We start from the raw sequence: 21,185 nt of genomic DNA, 5'->3' as shown, positions 1-21,185 counted from the left end.
TCTCTCTCTCTGTGTGTCACGTATTCTTTTGGATAATAAATCTACTGTTTGCTTCCTCCTGTGAAAAGGTGACGACGACGACATGGCCCAGGACCGAGATTGGAGCTTCAAGCGACCCGAACGTCTCGATGTTAAGAAGCCGGGACCAGGTTTCGGCGTCAATAACTTTGCTTTCCGCGATGCTTACTCTCAGGACGGCGATAGCGGGCAACTGGATTTGGTACGTATTGCACAAGCGCCCATGCGCGCCCACACATGCACACTCACTCACTCACACTGTCATTCACATCAAGAAAGGTTCGACTTTGTTACGCGCCCATCTCGCTTGTAATTTTGTTTTCGTGGTTATTAAAACCCCCATTTTTTTGCAACACCTTTATTAACTCTTTAAAACAACCCTATCTTGGTCTCTCTCTTCTCCTTCCCAAGACTATCAAGTTACACACCTTGGTCAGTATCTTGACCCTTTTTCTTGTCTCCTTGTGCCAAGACGCCCCCAAGATGCTATAACGTATGTTTTCTCTCCTTACGTAACATACACTACTCACACTTTATCTCCTATAATGTAAACTCTACAGAACTACTGCTGCCCACCTTGTATTACTTTTTCGTTATTCACCTCGTCTTCATTGGTACCTTATCCATAACATTTATTCCCAAATAATGACGTATAACTCCTCCATCTTCGTTACTACCTTTAATAAGAATGGTATTAATTTCTCCATCTTTATGGTTCCAGTTGTCACTCGTGACCTCCACCTCGAAACTTCCACTTTCTCTCCTCTCAAACATTTTCAGATTCATTCGCCAGCTTCGGCAGCTTCTCAATGCTATTGCCGATTGACACTGCTTCATCTGCCATCATCAGCCAGCCTGCATTCCATTTATTAGAACGTTCTTTATTCTCACTCTGTCACATCGGTTCTTCCCCCGATTTTTCTCATCACTGCAATCCTGTAAATATTAAAACAGCCAAGGAGATATACTTCATACCAGACGTTCCCACCCGTATATAATTAAGTGTAAAAAACTTCCTCATACCCGTGAAAATAAGTATATCTTAGTTTAACCAGAAGCATCCACATACCATCTATGAAATTTGTCATAAGCGTTCTCCAAACCCATGTATGCCACACAGATTTCTTCATTGATTTTCACGAATAATTGATGCAATCTCCTTTGACAGACGCCTCTTAGAAGGTACAGTTATGCTGGGCATTCATTTCATTCGAAGCTTCCTGTCAAAGAGACACCTTACACGCAATCTCGCTCGTCGTCACATGAACTGCTGATGTCTCTTGCTACTTAGTGTTCTATTTCCCCAGCTGTCAATTCCACGCCCTTCTCGGGTTTGCGGTGATCCCTGGAATACTTGCTGCTTGCAGTTTCCACGTCTATCAATCGTCTGTATTTTCAACAAACATTCGCTCTATCCTCACGTCGTTTTATTCTTTTTAAATACCATCTCTTCTTTCATCCTCTTATCCAATTTTATTTTTGCCGATACAGTATTTATTTTCTCAGCAAAATCTCTTCTTCAAGATTTTCCACGCATTTAGTCCTTAAAAAATTTCCACGCATTTAGTCCTTAAAGATTTTCCCACGCATTAAGTCCAAAAATTGCATTGGCGCTCATCGTTTTCTCTCTGATTCCAAGCATTCCCTTATTCTTCCCTCTTCTGTCCATGCACGTACAACCCTATATCCGTGCAAAAACGCCTAAAGAAAAAAATCCACCTTTTTCTTGCAGTAAATTTCTTCCCTCTGCACAACGCCATGCGCTTCTTTTCATCTGTTACCTGAGCGCTTATACTGTAAGCAGTCTTTGCTGCCCCAGTGATTCCGTTCATGGACCTTTTAACCACCAAATCAGCCCCTGTTACTTCTATCTGTTAGATCATATCCCACCTTCCATCCACGTTTCTTCATTAGTACCTCTTGCTTCTGCCTCTGCTCCACTTTTTTTTTTTGTAATCATGACCATACATTGATTCCATACTTCCTGGAAAAAACTATCATCCGCTTTTCACATGAGATATTCTCCAACTAACTCACGCACTCATAATATATAGTGGTATATATATATATATATATATATATATATATATACAATATATATATATATATATATATATATATATACATACATACATACATACATACATATATATTATATATATATATTATATATATATATATATATATATATATATATATATATATATATATATATATATATATATATATATTTATAATGTTCCTAACGTATGGTAACTTGCTATTTTGTACTTGTAAGTTTTTATGTAGAAGTACTTAGGTATTTTTATTTTGATGTTAGTACACATTCTCCCATTGAATAACAAATGATAAGCCTAAATTCATAATTTTCATTGCTTATAAATTCGTTATCTCATCAGTTGCATAATGATGTAATTTAGGGGCGATTTAGATGAATTTAAGATAGAATATTTTTTTTTATTTTCAATAGGATTTTTAGGCTTAATTCTTGTAAGCTCCATTCATTTCAAGCTACCAGAATTCTGGTTATTAATACTACAATTTACAAAAAAGACTAATAAAAGTTCCACTGAGCAAATTCTTTTGATACGATTGCCAGGTATCTTCTGTGCCGTAGTTCTCAATCTCCGTTTTTGCCTAACGACTAAGAAAAAAATTTCGGCTCTCTCTCTCTCTCTCTCTCTCTCTCTCTCTCATTAAGAACCTTTTGGTAGCATATCTCAATTCGAACCTACTCATCACCACCTATGTCGCGTGGAACTCAGTCTTGTTGATTACCGACATAAAGTAAGAGTTACCTCGCGGTGGTCCCCCGCCATCGTAATTTAAAACTGCCGATGAAATTAAGCGATAAAAGTGGATAAAAAAGATCCGTACGAGAGATTAGCCTTATTACTCGCACAGGGAGAAAATATAGGGATTTCTTGCTCTAGGTACGTTTTTCATTTATCTTTCGTTTCGTATGTTTTACCAATCGGTGTCTTCGTTCACGGATTCTGATTATGGCCTTGCTCCGTTCATTCGTTAAGTCGACGGCTTTGGTTTTTTTTATAAAAACTACAAGACTGTCGCAACTGTTGTTTATTTTCTTGGAAGTGCAAGAGTAAAGAAATGAGTTTATTAACGGAAAGTGGTGCCTAGTTTTGATCAATTGAAAACAGATGTATTTCTCTTCGTGTTTAGTATAGTTAATTACACTTATTAATCATGATACATGGAGTGGAAACAGGTGCTATCGCACTCGTAAATTACTAGAAAAAGTATAACCTTAGAAATCATGTAAGGAAGCGCGGAAAATTGGCAACGATTTGCAGCGTTCAGTTATAATTGAATTAAACAACACCAGCGTGCAGGTAAATTCTAGAGAGAGAGCGAGAGAATTATCCTAGACATTTTTAACAGAGGAAAAATGAATTTATTTTTCTCTCGATTTCTTTGCAGGCTGCCGCCGAGATCCCAAGCCTGCTTGGCGAGGGACCACTGTTGCCTTCTAGACTTATGAGCAAGAACAGCGTCGACTTGTCCAGAGATGCTCCCGACGACACCCCCGGGGAAGTGGCCGAGATGTTAGGGGACTTCGCACTTCGAGAAACCAACCAGGAGATACCAGGTATGTAGATTTTGGAAAAGATTCATTTGATCGAAAGTGACTTGAATAGTGAACAGGTAAGATTTACTTGAAAGCTGCCGGTCAACTTGGTGTGGATGAGGTGTACTTGTCGTCATGAAACAAGTTATTTTGAAGTAAACTTATGCTAGACGTTGAAACTTCGGCGCATTTTTTATTTATTTTTTTTTTTATTCTTGACTGATGACTTCAGCCCTATTATCTGCAAGGAGGAGATAACGAAAAATTGTATATGCTTGTCTCGAAACAACTTATTTTGAAGTAAACTTTATGCTAGACGTTGAAACGTCGGCGCATTTTTAATTGTTTTTTTATCATTTTTGATTGATGACTTCAGCCCCATTATCTGCAAAGAGGAGAAAACGAAAAATTTTATATGCTCGTCTTGAAATAACTTATTTTGAAGTAAACTTTATGCTAGAAGTTGGTACATAGAAATTCCATTCTCTAGCTCATAATTTCTGAGAGAAAATGATGTACGATTGTTCATCCGAAGGAAGTATACATCAAATTAGTTCTCTCTTTGAGTTCCACTGTGTTTGTTTGATATAATGTATTTCCCTGAATCCTGTTACTGATCCGTGTGTTAGGCGTTACAATCAAAAGAAGACTATATCGGCAAGGCATTCTTGTTGGATTCAACACGTCAGATTCAGTTCTTTGCAAACCCTTCCTAGAATATGTTTTACGAGCAATACGACTTATCTCGTCAAGGTTGCTTGTATATCGCACGTTGCAATTATTCTTCGAGAGAGAGAGACCGGGAGATACCAGGTTAGCATATTTTTAGAAGACTGGAAAGTTATTTAAATGCCTTGGACTACTCAAAGGATTGACATGAGGCGTTTGTTTGATTAGGATGAGGTTGAGCGCGCGTGAGCTGCTTGTTTCAGGTGTATGTGAATACTCTGTATTTTGCTTGTTTTTAGTTTGGGGGGGTTGGTGGAAGGAGTAGTAGGGTTTAGGACAAGTAATACGCTAAGGACTTTATGATAATTTTTTCTAAATGTTGATGTTTTATATATATATATATATATATATATATATATATATATTTATATTTTACATACATACATACGTTCCCGACATTGATGTATCTCGGTAATGTCTTGTCATAAACAATCCATTGAGTTCACCTCCATCACATTTTCTTAATAGGAAATTGGTTATTTACACTAACCTTACTCTTAAGAATTTTGTTGTCGGTGCGATCAGGCATATACTCGTACTTTTATTTTCCTTCTGAAATAATTAAAGAAACCTTTGATTTTGTAAGTAACTTCATTACCAGAGCGTGAATCCACTGCATTGATACACAAACATTTGTAAGATTTACGAAAAAATGTTTTAATGAAAGATGACGTTCTTGTCTAAAAAAATGAGAGAGAGAGAGAGAGAGAGAGAGAGAGAGAGAGAGAGTAAAACTTGCAAAACTACAATGGGTTTTACTAATTAGGCGATGGTAGTTCGTATGGCTAAAATGAGATTTTACTTAATTGATATTTGTAATTTTTTTTGTTTTCAGCAAGAAGTCTAAAGAAATATTGCCGTCTCTGACCTACTCCTTTCTTTTAAGTAACCTCTGTAAGTTATAAGATCTCCCCCCAACTTCCATTTTTTTTGTTTTCTGTAAAAGAAAACTATTTTGCTGGCTTTGTCTGTCCATCCACATTTTTCTGTCCGCCCTTAAAAACTACTGAGGCTAGAGGGCTGCAAATTGGTATGTTGATTATCCACCTCCAATCATCAAAACACCAAATTGCAGCCTCTTTGGCTCAGTAGTTTTTATTTGATTTAAGGTTGTTAGCGTAATCACCGTGCTCTGGCAACGATGTAGGAAAGGCCACCACTGGCAGTGGTTATAGTTTCAAGCAAGGCTGCGGCTCAAACAGCATTATACTGAGATCACCGCGAGATAGACTATTTTCGATGGCTTTGATTATACGCAGTACAGAGGTCTGATTGAGGGGAAGAAACTCGGCGCTTTTTTTTTTTTTTTTTTTTTTTTTGCATTCTTCACTGATGGCTTCAGCCCTATTATCTGCAAAGAGAAGATAGAGAAAAATTGTATATAATTGTCTTGAAACAACTTATTTTGAAGTAAACTTTATGCTAGAAGTTGATACATAGAAATTCCATTGTCTAGCTCGTAATTTCCGAGAGAAAATATGTACGATTGTTAATCCGAAGGAAGTATACGTTTATTAGTGTTCTCTTTCAGTTCCATTGCGTTTGTGTGGTATAACGTATTTCCCTGAATCCTGTTACCGATCCGTATGTTAGGTGTTAAAATCAAGAGAAAACAATATCGGGCGAGGCATTCTTGTTATATTCAACACAACGTCAGATCCAGTTCTTTGCAAACCCTTCCTAGAATATGTTTTACCAGCATTATCTGAAACCTTGACCGACTCTGTGATGGCACGTATAGTCTCAGAAAGAGGTGGTGAAGACTAGAACAGTTAGGATTCCAAGCGGAGAAGCGCAGTAGAAAGTGGGAAGCTCATTAGACGTGTAACCCCCCGGTAGAGGAGAGCAAGATTTAAAAACGTTAATGATGATGATGATGTAATTGGAGATTCTGATGCAGGTATAATACATAGTACCCACTGAAATCAGAGTCTGATTGGTAACGTCCAGTAAGCATATTCCCCCAACTATTATGGTTCTGCTGTGACGATTATGCATCGGTTTTTTTTTTACAAGTGTCTCAAGGTTAGGTTAGATTAGGTTGGGTTAGGTTTGGATAGCTCAAGATTGTAAAGTTTGAGAATTTTGGGCGTGGTAAACATATTGAGATTATTTTCAAGAAGATTCTATGGTTAGTTTTTAAGATATGGCGTCCCGCTTTTTTCGGGGGGATACGCGTCCGGTAACTTTTGATTATAAGTGACCCACTGGAGTGAATGCCTTCGGTCAGGAAATACTACGGCATTAATAATGAAAAAGTTTTATATTCTGACTTCCCGGAGTTTTTGTATTGCATTAAATGCTCACCTTCCAAGACTGCAAAATATATTTAAACTAAAAAAAAAAGATTGTAAAGTGGAGTCTGTAAATTGAAATAAAAAAATCCCGACCTCTCGATTTCGTAATGTTTAAGCAGCCTTCGTTCTTTCTGCAAAGTTAAATGATGTATTTCTTCTTTTCACAATGTTTCAGAGAGGAAATATCTTACTCTTGAGTTGTTCGTTTATTTGGGTCAGTTTTGAAAGAAGTCTCGAAATTTTAGAAAAAAAAAATGATGACACTATAAAACTTGCATTATAAAACTTTCGTTCAAGTTCATCCTTTTGGTAATAATGAAAGAAGCGAAACTTTCGATTTGCCTGTTTTAGCTTAAGTTAACCTCTTTTGTCATTTCCTCCACACGTCTCACCCCCCATTCTTCTCCCTCGTCCCGGTAAAAATACCTCTTTTTCCACTAGAATGGTATAAGGAAAGACCCCTTTGGGGAGGTGATGTAGGGGGGAGGGGGCTGGGGATACCATTTGGCATTTCCGTTAACAGCCAACTAGCAAACTTTACTACAGACTTCTCGCCTTTTACGCCTTTTAATTGAAAAACTTCTCATAATGCCTAACTGTGGCTCGATTGGGAGTAATAACGTGTTAACGCATCGTCAGGACCACCCCAGCCCCAGCAACCCCCACCTTCACTCTCCCACATAACCCTTTCCCCATTCCCGTTCTTTTCCTTGAGTGTCATTTAACCCCATTTTTTTCGGTTCTTCTGTTTATCGTTGATTTCTATAACTCGTTCACAACTGCTTTTGAAAGTGAAATAAATTCTGCCTTGAAGATCCGTGAAACTGGCGTTATTTCTGTTTCCTCTTCACTAAACAGAAATACTTGAAAAGTTTAAATTCAAACGTAAATAGAAGGAAATCTGTGAACACGCGGAAAGCAGTTTGAAAAACGTGATTCAGTGGGTCTTCTCATTCAGGATTTTAACTAAGTGACTTACGATGCTGATGACTTCGCCAGCTGAGACAGACATTCGTACGGAGGCCAGGGGAAGTCTTCCTTTTTACTCGTTTGTTGCCCTAATTCTCGCAGCGAAGTCAAGAAGAGGGGGTGGCCAGTTGATGATGCATTACTATAAGAAACGGCAGAGAATGTCTCTCTCTCTCTCTCTCTCTCTCTCTCTCTCTCTCTCTCTCCTCTGTGTGTGTGTGTGTGTGTGTGTGTGTGTATAGGATACCTTCTATCAGAACCTTTCTGTTCATTATCCTTTCGTAATCGCTTGCTTCTATCTTTCTCTCCACTTTCTCCTAACAGATATTTCATAGCGCAACTGCGAGCTTTCCTCCTGTTACACCTTCCAATTTTTATACTGTCAATTTCTCTTTCAGCAACGAGTGACCTCATCGGTTCCAGCGCTTGGCCTCTGGCCTAAATTTTACACTCCATTCCATTCCAGCACCCAAAGATATTGGCGCGATCCTTTAAAATCTAGTATGCCACTGTGGAATGAAGCATTTATTACCCTGATAACAAGTTGACTTTGTCAAAGCTGCGGGTTGGAGAGAGAGAGAGAGAGAGAGAGAGAGAGAAGGGACGGGGGAGCAGTCACAACTATGAGTGATCAGCACTGTCAAATATTTCAAAAAAGGAATCGGTAGTGCCTCGACAAGATAATACCAGATACTTCATCCTCAGACCTCTCTCTCTCTCTCTCTCTCTCTCTCTCTAACCCGAAGTCTTTGACAAAGTCAACTCGCTGTCAGGGTAATAAATGCTTCATTCCACAGTGGCATACTAGATTTTAAAGAATGTCGCCAATATCTTTGGGTGCTGGAATGGAATGGAGTGTAAAATGTAGGCCAGAGGCCAAGTGCTGGGACCGATGAGGTCACTTGGCGCTGAAAGAGAAATTGACAGGAAACAGGTTTGAAAGGTGTAACGGGGGGAAGGGCTCGCAGTTGCACTCTGAAATGTTTGTTAGGAGAGGGTGGAAAGAAAGGTAGAAGCAAGCGATTACGAAAGGAGGTACAGTAAAAGGAGTTACGTAATGCCCACAGTGCGCCTCTCTCTCTCTCTCTCTCTCTCTCTCTCTCTCTCTCTCTCTCTCTCTCTCTCTCTCTCTCTCTCTCTCCTTTGATTAAATAGGTCTCGCTCTCGCCAGCCCCCTCTAATTAACTATAAGCCATTGACTGGAAGCAGGTCTTGTAAAACCCTCGCTTGTGGAAGTCGAAAAGGAGGTCATGACCAAAGCAACTGCAACGCCAGTAATGCGCTGTGAACTGATTAATCCGTTGAATAATCTCCTTATAAATCCTAGCATTTCTGTCCGTTATTTCTAGTCTTCCTCTTTCAAGTACTGAAATATTTATATTTAGCTCTCTCTCTCTCTCTCTCTCTCTCTCTCTCTCTCTCTCTCTTTGTGACACATACATGGCACTCATCCGTGTTAAACTTAAACATTGTCTTTTGACATTTGTTAACATCACTACGCGTGAAAAAAATTGTGGTATTATGAAAAACATTTAACTCTGATACTTTGCCAGGGATTATTACATTCCTGGTCTTGACAAAATCATTTTTACTTTTCTTTTTGATAAAATGTCAAAATCCTTCAGTGAAGCTCATACTGAACTTCAGGACGTAAGGTTGTGATCCCAGACTTCCTCGGTGTAAATATTGCTCGTAAAGAGAGTTATCATTATAGTTTCATAATTTTCTAAAAGTGTCTTCTCTTAGACCAATAATTGTAAGATTAGCTGTATAGTCCATTTCAACTTAAATGTTTCAAGTATTAGTCGTATTTTTCTTTATATAAATAATCTCTGTCGAGATTATTTTCATTCTCGTTCACAATACAATCGTCTTAATGACAGAACTATTACTACCGTTTCTTCTGCTGTTACGTACAGTACTAACTGTACTGTTGATGTTACTGAGTGTTAGCTAAACCCAGCTTTATCGTTGGGCATTGTAATCTGACGACAGTTCGGGCATTGACAGAAACGGTAATAACGATGATGGTGATGATGATGATGATGATGATGATGATGTCAGCCGGAAAGAGACAATGCTATGTAATGCCCGCCATCCTTGACTCTTGTATCCCAGTTTCCTTGCGTGTCCTTTTATCTTCCTTTCTTCCCTCTGCTCTCTCTCTCTCTCTCTCTCTCTCTCTCTCTCTCTCTCTCTCTCTCTCTCCCCGGCCCCGGCCCCTTATCCTGGAGACCTCATAGTGGTGTGTCCTCAGGTATCAGTGACTTGGAGCCCTTCTCGTTACGGTCGCCCAGGTGTGCTCCGTCAGGCGGAAGAATCGTGACAAGTTTTCTAAGCAGATTACGCACGGCGCTTTGCAAAACAAATCAATGGGCGTGCGCGCCTTAAGGTCGGAAATGGTACGGGATTCTGTAGCGAAAATCGACCGTGCCGACAGCTCCACCGACGGGAGCTTTGCCCCCCCTTCCTTGTTCCCCTCCCCTCCCCTCCCCTCCCCCCTGTGGTGTTCACAGAAATCACCTCACCTGTATATGTATCTACATATATCCCGTGGTGTTTATGACTCGCATTGTTCTTATCTGGGGTTAAAGGTTGCCGGCCGCCTTCTATGGTGATTCAGTTTCCTGTTAGTTTACTGAAGCCTGTTTATCTTGCTTTCGTTTGTTCGGAAAAATGTTGTTGTGATGTATGGCGCCGTGAGTTTTTTTATTTATTTTTATTTAGCAAACACCCGTAAAATATATTAGAATTAGACTTTGCGTGTAATCGTACTCACGCACGCTCAAAACACATACTGAGACTCACACTTATGTATATACATATATACGTATATATATATATATATATATATATGTGTGTGTGTTTGTGAGTGTGAGTGTGTGTGTGTGTATAAATATATGTCATATCAACATACCAATTTGCAGCCCTCTAGCCTCAGTAGTTCTTAAGATCTGAGGGCGGGCAGAAAAAGTCCAGACAGACAGATAAAGTGTATGAACTATTTTTTTTAACAGATGGCCGCTTCCACCGACATCACTGACAGAAAGTAACTTCAACAGAAAAACATCGTAACGGTCACAGAGATTCTTAAAAAATACCGCTGAATGGATGGGAGTAAAGTGTGAAGTGAAACTTGTATGGCGTTAGCCGCTTCATTCACCTTCACAGACGGTTCATTAACAACACGTTCGAACCTCCTTCCACACACAGTGGACCATTCCTCATATTTGCACGCCTTCTAGCGTTACCTGTTTATTAAAGCGCTCCCATTTGCAGTACACTGTCATACCATCTATCCATCCTTCTTTAGGTCTTCCTCTTTCCTTCCACTACTCTTCTGAATTTATATATATAGTATATATATATATATATATATATATATATTATATATATATATATATATATATATATGTATGAATTTATTGTCACATACATTATATATATATATATATATATATATATATATATATATATATATATATATATATTGAATTTTATCACATTTTCTTTTTTTCATTCTCAAATATCGCTCATTGTCCAATCCGCCGTATCTTGGGAATAACCTACACCCAAGAGGAATGCGCTTCGTCACCGGCGGGATTCGAACCAGTGCCTGGTTTTTAGAAACAACGATGGACAATTATTATTTAGGTAGTCAAAGTCTATCATTATTTCTAAACTAGCCAGCTGTTCGAATGGTGTCGATGACGAAGCACTTATCACTTATAATTCCCTTTTGGTATAGCGTGTGTAATAGCAACAACATGTATGTATATATATATATATATATATATATATATATATATATATATATATATATATATATACATATATATATATATATATATATATATATATATATATATATATATATATATATACATATACACACACACATTGAATTCTAGTTTTCAGTCACAAGGGTTTCAGAACCATCAAGTTGCCACACATTTTTGGCATAAATAATGTTCTCTAAACCTCCACAACTTAGCAGTTTGATTTATATGCCGAGAAGGCTCATCAACTACACGTCGAATCACCTTACTCTGACACTTACTCTTAGGTCAGTTATCTTAAACTCTCGCAGTTTTTACCGATATTAAGCCCCTCTCTTCCCAATACTTCTTTTACTCCATCTATCCTGTACTTTTTAGGCCATTCTTTCCCTGCTTATCCCAACACTTCCGATGCGTCCTTTACCTAAGCCAACTTTATATACTACTTTACCCGAGCTATAAATTTCGAGCCACCCATTTTTGTTGCGGACCAAATAAAAGGTATATCTAGTCAGCTTCAACCTTTTTTTCCTTCTTTTATATTCAACTTCCACACGTCACTCCCACACAGAAGATTTGGCTTTTATAATTCCTCAGTACATTCAAGCCATAGCTTCCATAAGCGGTTCAAATCTCCTCACGGTCTTTTAGATACACCCTGTTACTCTACATGCTTCATCAAGTGTGTAACTCACCTCATTTTCTCATACTATCTTCATATATGATATTTGCTCCCAGATGCATATACGAATTAGCAGCCTTCATTCCTCCACCATCACTATCTACGTCCACTTCTCAATCTTCCTTATTTCTTTACTCTTGCTCACATTTACTCTCAGCTTTCTCTTCAGGCATACTTTGAAATTCTTTTACTAGTTTCTGTAGTGTCTCCCCAGTATCCTTCATTAGTACTGCATCATCTGCAAACACCAAATATTCCATACTCTGTGAACCAATACCATTCTGATCCCACAACTTTGGACCTCCATTAAATGTCCTCTCCCTGACTCCAGGCATCACTTCATCCAGAATTTTAAACAGCCAAGGAGACACTGCACACTGGCCTCGCACCCACGTTTACATCAAACCAGTTGCTCCTCAATTTACATATTCTAATTCATGCTTTGTTCTCAACAACCTATTCTGTTTACCATACATCCTCAACAGCTTCTACAGTGCCTCCCTGCCAGTTCCGTCATAAACTTTTTCTAGGTCCATGTGTGTTGCATATAACTTTTTCCTTGTATTTTCATATTTATTGCATATGTGCTTCGTATCAGACTTTTGTGCATACAACTTCTCCTGAGTGTAAACCAACAAAGTTCTTCCCTGTCAGATCCTCGTTGGGCGAGTGGGTTCCGTTCTCAGCTAGCACTGTGCCAGCCGCGAGTTCGGATCTCCGACCGGCCAATGAAGAATAAGAGGAATTTATTTCTGGTGATAGAAATTCATTTCTCGGTATAATGTGGTTCGGATTCCACAATAAAATGTAGGTCCCTTTGCTAGGTAACCAATTCGTTCTTAGCCACGTAAAATAAATCTAATCCTTCGGGCCAGCCCTAGGAGACCTGTTAATCAGCTCAGTGGTCTGGTTAAACTAAGGTATACTTAACTTTTAACTTTTCCCCTGTCAGTCACTGTCACCTGGCTTACTCTGTCACTCAAAATTATTCCTTACACTTACCGGGCATAATGGGTAGTGTTATGCCGCTATCACCAACCTTTCCCCTGTATTCACTCCGATGTATAAACAACTGTTAAACTATCCAAAGTTCTTATTTGAATTCACACCTCCATCTGCAATACTTGTCTTTTTATTTTTATTTGTTGCTAACTTTCTCCCTGGCACTTTCTCCCTGGTGCCTTTCACCCTTTTCATGCATGCTGGTACATGGTCTCCTGTCATGCAGTTGCACCTCAAATAATCTTCACTTTTTCGCCAATAAGCCTCGTATTTCCATCCCATTACCGCGTGTTCGTAAAAATTCTGCCTGTCCTCCCATACCCACAAAACTCTATGCTGAGTCAATGATCTTTTGTCGAATTTTTACACATTCCCATATTACCCTTCCCCACTATTTTTAACCCTGACCCTTTCTACATCCATTTCCTTCTGATGTGCTGCTGACAATCCCTCCTGATCAAAAATAACGTTTATTTAATTAAATTTACAGCCTTATTGTCGCTCCTTGTTCACCAACGTGAAATTTTCTAAACTTCTTCTAAACAATTAATGATAAACTATACCTCCAGCCTTTTACCTGACCATCAGTCTTTGGTGGGGTGAATACACAAGATGATACCTTTCTAATCCTCTGCGGCTAATGTGAGTTAAGGTTGCCAGTCGCATTCTGCTTTCCACCCTGGGTGCGACCACTTGCAGTCGACTAACTGTGAGGTAATGAGGTACCTGAATTACTGCTGAGGTCAGCTGACATCCACGGGTTTTAAAGGAACCTGCTCATGCAGTTTTAACTAAGCCTGGGAGTCAAATCATTTTGACGCTACAAGTAAGGCAAGCATCTTAAGAAAAGACTGCAAGCTCTCTCTCTCTCTCTCTCTCTCTCTCTCTCTCTCTCTCTCTCTTCTTTCACACACACATCTATATATATATATATATATATATATATATATATATATATATATATATATATATATATATATATATATATATATATATATATATATATATATATATATATATATATATATATATATATATATATATAAATATATATATATATATATTTGTGTGTGTGTTTGTGTGTGAGAGAGAGAGAGAGAGAGAGAGAGAGAGAGAGAGAGAGAGAGAGAGAGAGAGGAGCAGGAAAGACAGTATACACGTCATAAATACTTGAATAGGCCAATTGGTTACAGGCATGTGTGTAATTGTGTAAATATATATAAGGCCGACAACCATGCCCCAGAATTATTCTGAAACTTTTTCCATGAAATTGGGGAAAAAATGTGAGATTGTAACTGTTTGGCAGACCAAGGTATGATTAGAAAACTGGAAATTTCAGTAAACTGTATAGCACGTTTCCCCTGTGTAATACAAAAGTATTTTTAATGTAAGGACCTAATAGCAGCGCTTTTTATAAGACAGATATACGCAGCTTTCCATATTGGACATTAACAAACGCTAAACATCATGTATGGGGTAAAGTTCTTACTGAAATCTACCCTCAACTAGTTGGTTTTTCATTCTTTTTTCCAGTTTAAGTCCAAATAGTATATATCCCGTAATTTAGGCAGATCTTTCCTTTCACATCCTCTGTACTACTTTAACACAGTCAAGTTGAAGAAGTTCACCAAGTTTTGGGACAACTCGGTTCGCTCATAATGTGAACCATCGCAGTATAATATATATATACTCGTAATGTGAACCATCGCATATATATATATATATATATATATATATATATATATATATATATATATATATATATATATGTATGTATATATATATATATATATATATATATATATATATATATATGTATATATATATTATAGTATATCATTGACAGTGAGGGTGTGCAAGGAAAGTTATTCAGTTTAAATATTTGATTCACGTTTCGTTAACAGGTCTTATTTTTGTTTTTTTTTTCTCTAACTTACAAAGCATAGACTTCCCACTGTATTATTTTTTTTTTTTTTTTTTTTGCGTTTGCTGTCTTAAAGTCGATTTATGCCCGATTTCCAGGATTACTTTATCTCATCTTAAAAGGCTGAATGGTCTTTGTCACGAGGCATCATCGAATAATGAATGGAAGGAGGGAAACCATAATTAGGAAGTATTGAAGGTCCCCGCCTTCCATTTATCGCTGTGTATGTATGTGCGCATGTTAGCGTGTATGTGTGTGTGTGTGCGTCTGTGTGTGTGTCTGCTTGTTTACACGTACGGGACGTGTTATTGGCCGACTAGGGAGGGGGATACTTGCTTATTACATGATAAAGTAAAGCCAATTAGCGAAAGGCCACGGGGAAGGTGACTCGTAAGATTAAGGAATGGGGTCAATGAATAAACGACGACCCGAAATGTCATTTCCTGTGTGTATGAGAGAGAGAGAGAGAGAGAGAGAGAGAGAGAGAGAGAGACCCGCAAATGAGCTTCTTCAATGGGATTATCTCCGGTCAATTACAAGCGATTGCTGTAGAAGGATCGGATTATTTGCTTGACCAAACGTTAAGGGATTTGTTTGGCATGAGACTGGCAACACTTATCCCTACACCCTCTCTCGTATGATGTGCCTTGGTGTGGTGTGAAGTGGCTGAAGCTTATCTTTGAGGTTACTGAAGGACTCCTGCGGAAATGGTATGCAAGGCGAGCATTGCGTTCTCGCAATAATACAGCGAAAATGCTCTACGGAATGTCACCGTCCAGCAACTGCAAAAAGGGAGACTGCACAACGGAACGTTGGGGTACGTCTACACTACAGTAAAACGTGTCATAAACGCCTTGGGAACTTATCGCAAACAAATCATAAGCAGGTAGAATACAAGTTTATGACTTGATTGGCAGTGGTCAGCAGCGCCAAATGTTTGTTCTCAACGACTTGTTGATTTATTTTAAACCCATTTGTTATATGTAAGAGATAAATTGCTGGCGTTTGTATATGATGTGTTGTACTGCAGAGTGGACACTACAGAAGCTACAGAAGGATCTTGCTGTAGTACAGAAGCAAGAACACAAGCAAAACTGCATGACTGAAGAACTTACCCGTTAGTGAACAGCCTTAGATTGGGGGAGTTAATTAATAATCTCTCATAATTCCGATGTGCATTTTTGTTTTTGTTCTTGCCGTAGCTCAACTCTGAGTAATGCATCAAGCTGCTTCTGCAGTTGCAATAGTGCAACACTCCGCAATGCAGTTCTCCTTTTTTGCAGTTGCTAGACTGTAACACCCCTTATTGCATTTTCGCTGTATTACTGCATATTCTTTTTGCCACGGCTATAAAATGTCCGTAATATAACCTGGAAACCCTCAATTCGCTCATCCTAAACGTGAAATGTTTTGCTCTTGGATCGTCTTGTCCGAACTCCTCCAAACAAAGTCAAGCGAAAACTTATCCTGAGAAGGATTTTTGATAAGATTTAAAAAAAAATTACAAAAAAGTCGCCCTAACAATAGCTTGTTATGTTGTTGACATTACATCCATATTGGCCAGTCATCTTTCATTTGCTTGATTTTTGTATTGATTTTTATGTTCTTTTGTTTGTGTGTTCACTTTTTCCCTTCTGGAAATGACGTTCTAGAATACGGCTTGGAAGCTTAAAAGGGCGTGAGGAGACATTGGATCATTCTCACTTCTACCTACGAAAAAGTAGTTGGACAATGAATCTGTCTTTTAAGATAAAAAAAAAGTAAAAGGGAAGGAAATGATACAACATTCGAGAAAAAACAAAAAAAATGAATTGGTGACCCGTGAATTTCAATTAAGAAAAAAAGAAGAACGACTGGGAAATTAGAAACATTCTTCAGTAAGGCGCTGGCGGACAGAATCTGTCTAAACAAAAAATCAAAATGAGTTGCAGGACTATCAACCAGACAAAAAAAAAAAAAAAAAAAAAAAGAGTGAGCGACAGTTAGACTGTCTAAAAGATTTAAAAAATGGGGCAGACTACTGTGAATGTATAAAAATGATATCAAGTGCGCTGTGAAATTGTCCAAGAAAAATTATTTTCAAAAAATGCTTTATAAAACTTTATAAAGTCACGTGAACTGTGAAACAGTGAGTGTTATGATGTTGTATGAAAAGAAAATTAGTCACTGGAAAATTAAAGCTGAGAATAACTTCTGTGAGAAAGTAATGCTAGAAATGATTCGAACAGTGCGTTGATGTACTTTTTAATATACAGCAAAAAAAGAAAATAAAATAAAAATAAAAATACACGGAAGTGCAACAGTATTTATCGCTGTATTACTATGCAGCAGTGTCATTTTGGGTCTTGCTTTTAGTTCAAGGGTCACAGTCTTAGAACATGTATACACACACACACACACACACACACACACATATATATATATATATATATATATATATATATATATATATATATATATATATATATATATATATATATATATATATATATATATATATATATATATATATATATTATTGCCTTCCTATATTCTCAGCATTCACTTCCAGAGGCATACACAGATTCAAATTAACTCTTAGTAGTTACGTCATTCAGACTTCTCTCCATCATACTTTACGTCCAGCAACCCATCTGATTGCTTGCTTCAGTGACAGAGGACTGCGTTCCATTCGGTCAACATGTCTCACTTCGCTCCTGTATTCTGTGATCCACTTGCTCTGTAACCGTTCTCCCTGCATTGACTTTTATCCACTAACATCTGTTTTTTTCTGCCTCCTTGTCATTTCCTAGATAAGCTCTATTTCCCCACTCACTCCCACTTCTTTCTCTCACTTTCTGTTTGAGTGCTGCCCTCCAATTTCATTTCAGGGAATCAATTTTTCAGCGCTATGGCTCTGATTTGATATACCACCATCCACCTCTGTTATTCCTCCTTCCGAACTCGCCAGTGCTTGCTGGTGTTACTTTCATACTCTTTTCTAACTCAGTCCACTTTAGCATCTTGAACGTAATATATCAATTTTGATATATGTATGTGATAAAACTTTCATATATCTCTTTTCTTGCAAAATTTGGGACTCAGTACATGATATATAAAAATATTTTCTAAATATCACTGAAGATCTTTGTCATCTTTAAAGAAGAGCATTCAAGAATCACGATATATTTATCTTTTATCTATATGCCTTCTTTCCTGGGTTTCCTGGGGATCCTTGCCTACGGCATTCCACCCCTTGAGACCACTAGGCCAACTACCATTTCACCCATTTTATCCTCGTGTGTTTTTCACACTTCTTGCTTATCTGAGTCGACTTCACTCGCCCCACGAGTGAGAGGATCCGCGTTGGATCCCCTTTGGTTCCGTTGTGCGTTTTTGGACCTAAAGCAGTGAATGGTAGTTAGCAGTCTGTAGTGGGCCTCTGCAAGGGTGGAAGGTGCCCGTGTGGCTAGCAGTGCCATCCTAAATTACCGGAAGTGATGATGAGAAGATAAATATCTGATTCATGAATGCTGCTGCTGTGAAGTGAGAGGAATCGCTGTATTTAATTTCGAATCTTGGGAAATCTATACACAGTCAGGATATTTAGAAAATATTTCTATATCATGTACAGGAAATTAAATCTAGATTTACAACTGTTTATAGTTATGATAACGATATTTAGAAGCTGCTTTCGATACCATTTTTATTTGTTTTATCATATACATGTATCAGAATTGAAATATTGCGTACTATAGAGGAACAGGAACATATATAGATAAATATTTCAGGAAAAAAAAAAAAAATGAATAAAAAGCATGCTTTTGAAACGAAGATGGCGATTGGATACCCCTTTAAAAAATTAAGAAGAAGAAAAAAAAAGCAGCTGAAAATAGGATGGAGAAGGAAGTTGTAAAAATGGGGCGCAGCTGCCTTTCCAGCAGCTGCCTTTCCAGAGCGTATCCGTCTCCTGGCGCCCTAACCCCCTTCGGGCACAATTGAGGAAGCCCTCGCTAGCTGTTTATAGCAAGAACGAGCAACGCCAATCTGGGACCCCTGGCACTCCTACGGCTTTACCGTGCTTCCCACTTTCTGATTGGTTGATAAGTGTGGGTAAAAAAAAAAAAAAGAATAAAACTGTGGGAGGCAGAATGAAGGGCTGTTGGGAGGGAAGGGGAGGTGTCACGGGATTCCCTGAACAAGAAGAGAATGGAAGGGAAGAAAAAACAAGAATAATGATCACCGTTTCTTGGAATATTATGGAGAGGGTGGTGGTTGGGGAGAGGGGAAGCCTAAGGGACTAAGACAGGAAGAGAGAGAGAGAGAGAGAGAGAGAGAAACACAGAAAGAGAGAGAGTCCTACATAATATCGAAAACTCGTTTTGTCGGATGGTATGTTATGTGCCCAGTACTGATATTAATGTTTTCCGCTTTTATACTTTATGTTAAAGAAGTCCTTGAACGTAGAAGATGTACCTTCATTTTAAGCTGGTAGGGGGAGATTTCCTCTTTACTTAAAATTTCCAGAGAAAGGTGATAGTTATTTGACCTTCTGACCATGACGACTGTGATGGTAAGGATTCTCTGATCTGTAATGTTTTTTGCATGATCAAGTTTTCCAGTGACTGCGGTAATAAATGAGTATTTTTTTTGTGTACGGGGGACGGGTGACGAACCGGTCAGTGGCACCGATATGGACCTTTACCTTTCTGAAGCAATTTATGGATTTCAGTGTTTGTGCTTTGAAGGCATTACTTTGTTTTTAAGGGCCTGAACTTTCTCTAAAGATTCATTTGGCCACGGTCAATTTGGGTCAAGGCTTTGTACCTAAAACACAGCGCCTTGCAAATTTTTAGTGAAAACGAAAGTCAATCGGGCCATTAATCATTCAGTCAACTCTTTATATCACGATAGAGAAGAAGAAAGTGCTTTACCAGACTCCCGCATTAGTCATATTCAATTCTTTAAAGGTAAAACTGACCACATGTCTGTTTTAACACAGGCTAGTGCAGAATACTACGCCTGTTGAGGAATAACAATTTATCTGCATTGTATTTCTGTTAAACGCTGCAGTTGTGATAAAGACGCTACTTCCTTTTCCTTTTGCGTAAAGTTATTAGCACAGACAAGGAGGTTGCTTTTGGTTATGTGGGGACTATACGAAAACCTTACCAAGGCCCCGTGACTAGCCACAAGTGCCCAGATTTGGTAAGAGACCCGGGGGAAATGCTCAGCAATATGGGAGGTTTGTTGTCACCGTAAACTTTTCTTTTTCTACAGTTTTCATAATTTTTTTTTTTTCATGACGTTACAGAAGTTCATTTGTATATCTTGAAACATACAAAAAATTTTCTCTATTTATATATTTGAAACACCAAAAGTAATAAAATAGGAGACATATTTTAGTCACTTTCTAAATTATCATTGTGACATTTGACATTAAAATGAAGAAATCACTAGGAGGAATCAGTAGGATTATATAGTATATAGTATATATATATATATATATATATATATATATATATATATATATATATATATATATATATATATATATATATATATATATATATATATATATATACACACACATGCATATCCATATATATATATATATATATATATGTGTGTGTGTGTGTGTACGAAGGAGAGAGAGAGAGACAGACAGACAGACAGACAGAGACAGAGAATATAACAATTGGGTAATAAGGTTCATGACAATGATGTACATAGCCTTTTGAATAAGTCCGCGGGTTGGGTTGAATCTTGTAAAATGAAGACATTTTTTTAAAGAGGTTGAGAGTAGGAGATAATGAGAAAGACAGACAGCGATAGGCGAAAACGATGATGAGATGGACTTAAATGAGAAAACGGATGCCCTTGTAAATAAATCCACGGAGTTGGGATTATATCCCAAACAATGAAGAAATTTCCAAGGAGAGAAACCGAAGTGAAAGAGAGAAGGGTCGAGTTGGATAATTAGAGCGATAAATAAACACGCTAATTAGACGGATACAGATAATTAGAAAACCATTGTGCCCTCTGAATAAATCTACGGAGTTGCGCTTTATTATTCCCTGAGAATGTAAACGAGGGAAAAAAACAATAAGACCCAGAGATTGTACATTGACCGAAGTGATACAAAGTATTTTTAACAAGCGGCCAATGAAACCACGAAGATTAGGAGGGTTGTTGAGTCCTAGGCTGTGCGATTTCT

The 21,185-nt window shown here is 38.0% G+C and overlaps 1 protein-coding gene across 50 annotated transcripts in view; it reads left to right on the top strand.

Annotated features, from left to right (window-relative positions):
• Positions 1–21,185, top strand: part of LOC136826963 (uncharacterized) — a 578,486-nt gene that overhangs the window by 304,471 nt on the left and 252,830 nt on the right. For all 50 annotated transcript variants that reach the window (XM_067084667.1, XM_067084940.1, XM_067084928.1 and 47 more), the window contains 2 exons: positions 69–220; positions 3,460–3,628. In XM_067084667.1, coding sequence (XP_066940768.1) covers positions 69–220; positions 3,460–3,628 — 321 coding nt within the window. The remainder of the gene's footprint in view (positions 1–68; positions 221–3,459; positions 3,629–21,185) is intronic.

Source organism: Macrobrachium rosenbergii, chromosome 3 (assembly GCF_040412425.1).
Source record: "Macrobrachium rosenbergii isolate ZJJX-2024 chromosome 3, ASM4041242v1, whole genome shotgun sequence".
NCBI classification, from domain to species: domain Eukaryota; kingdom Metazoa; phylum Arthropoda; class Malacostraca; order Decapoda; family Palaemonidae; genus Macrobrachium; species Macrobrachium rosenbergii.
The sequence above is the reverse complement of the archived record's forward strand: the minus strand, read 5'-3'. Positions and strand labels throughout refer to the sequence as shown.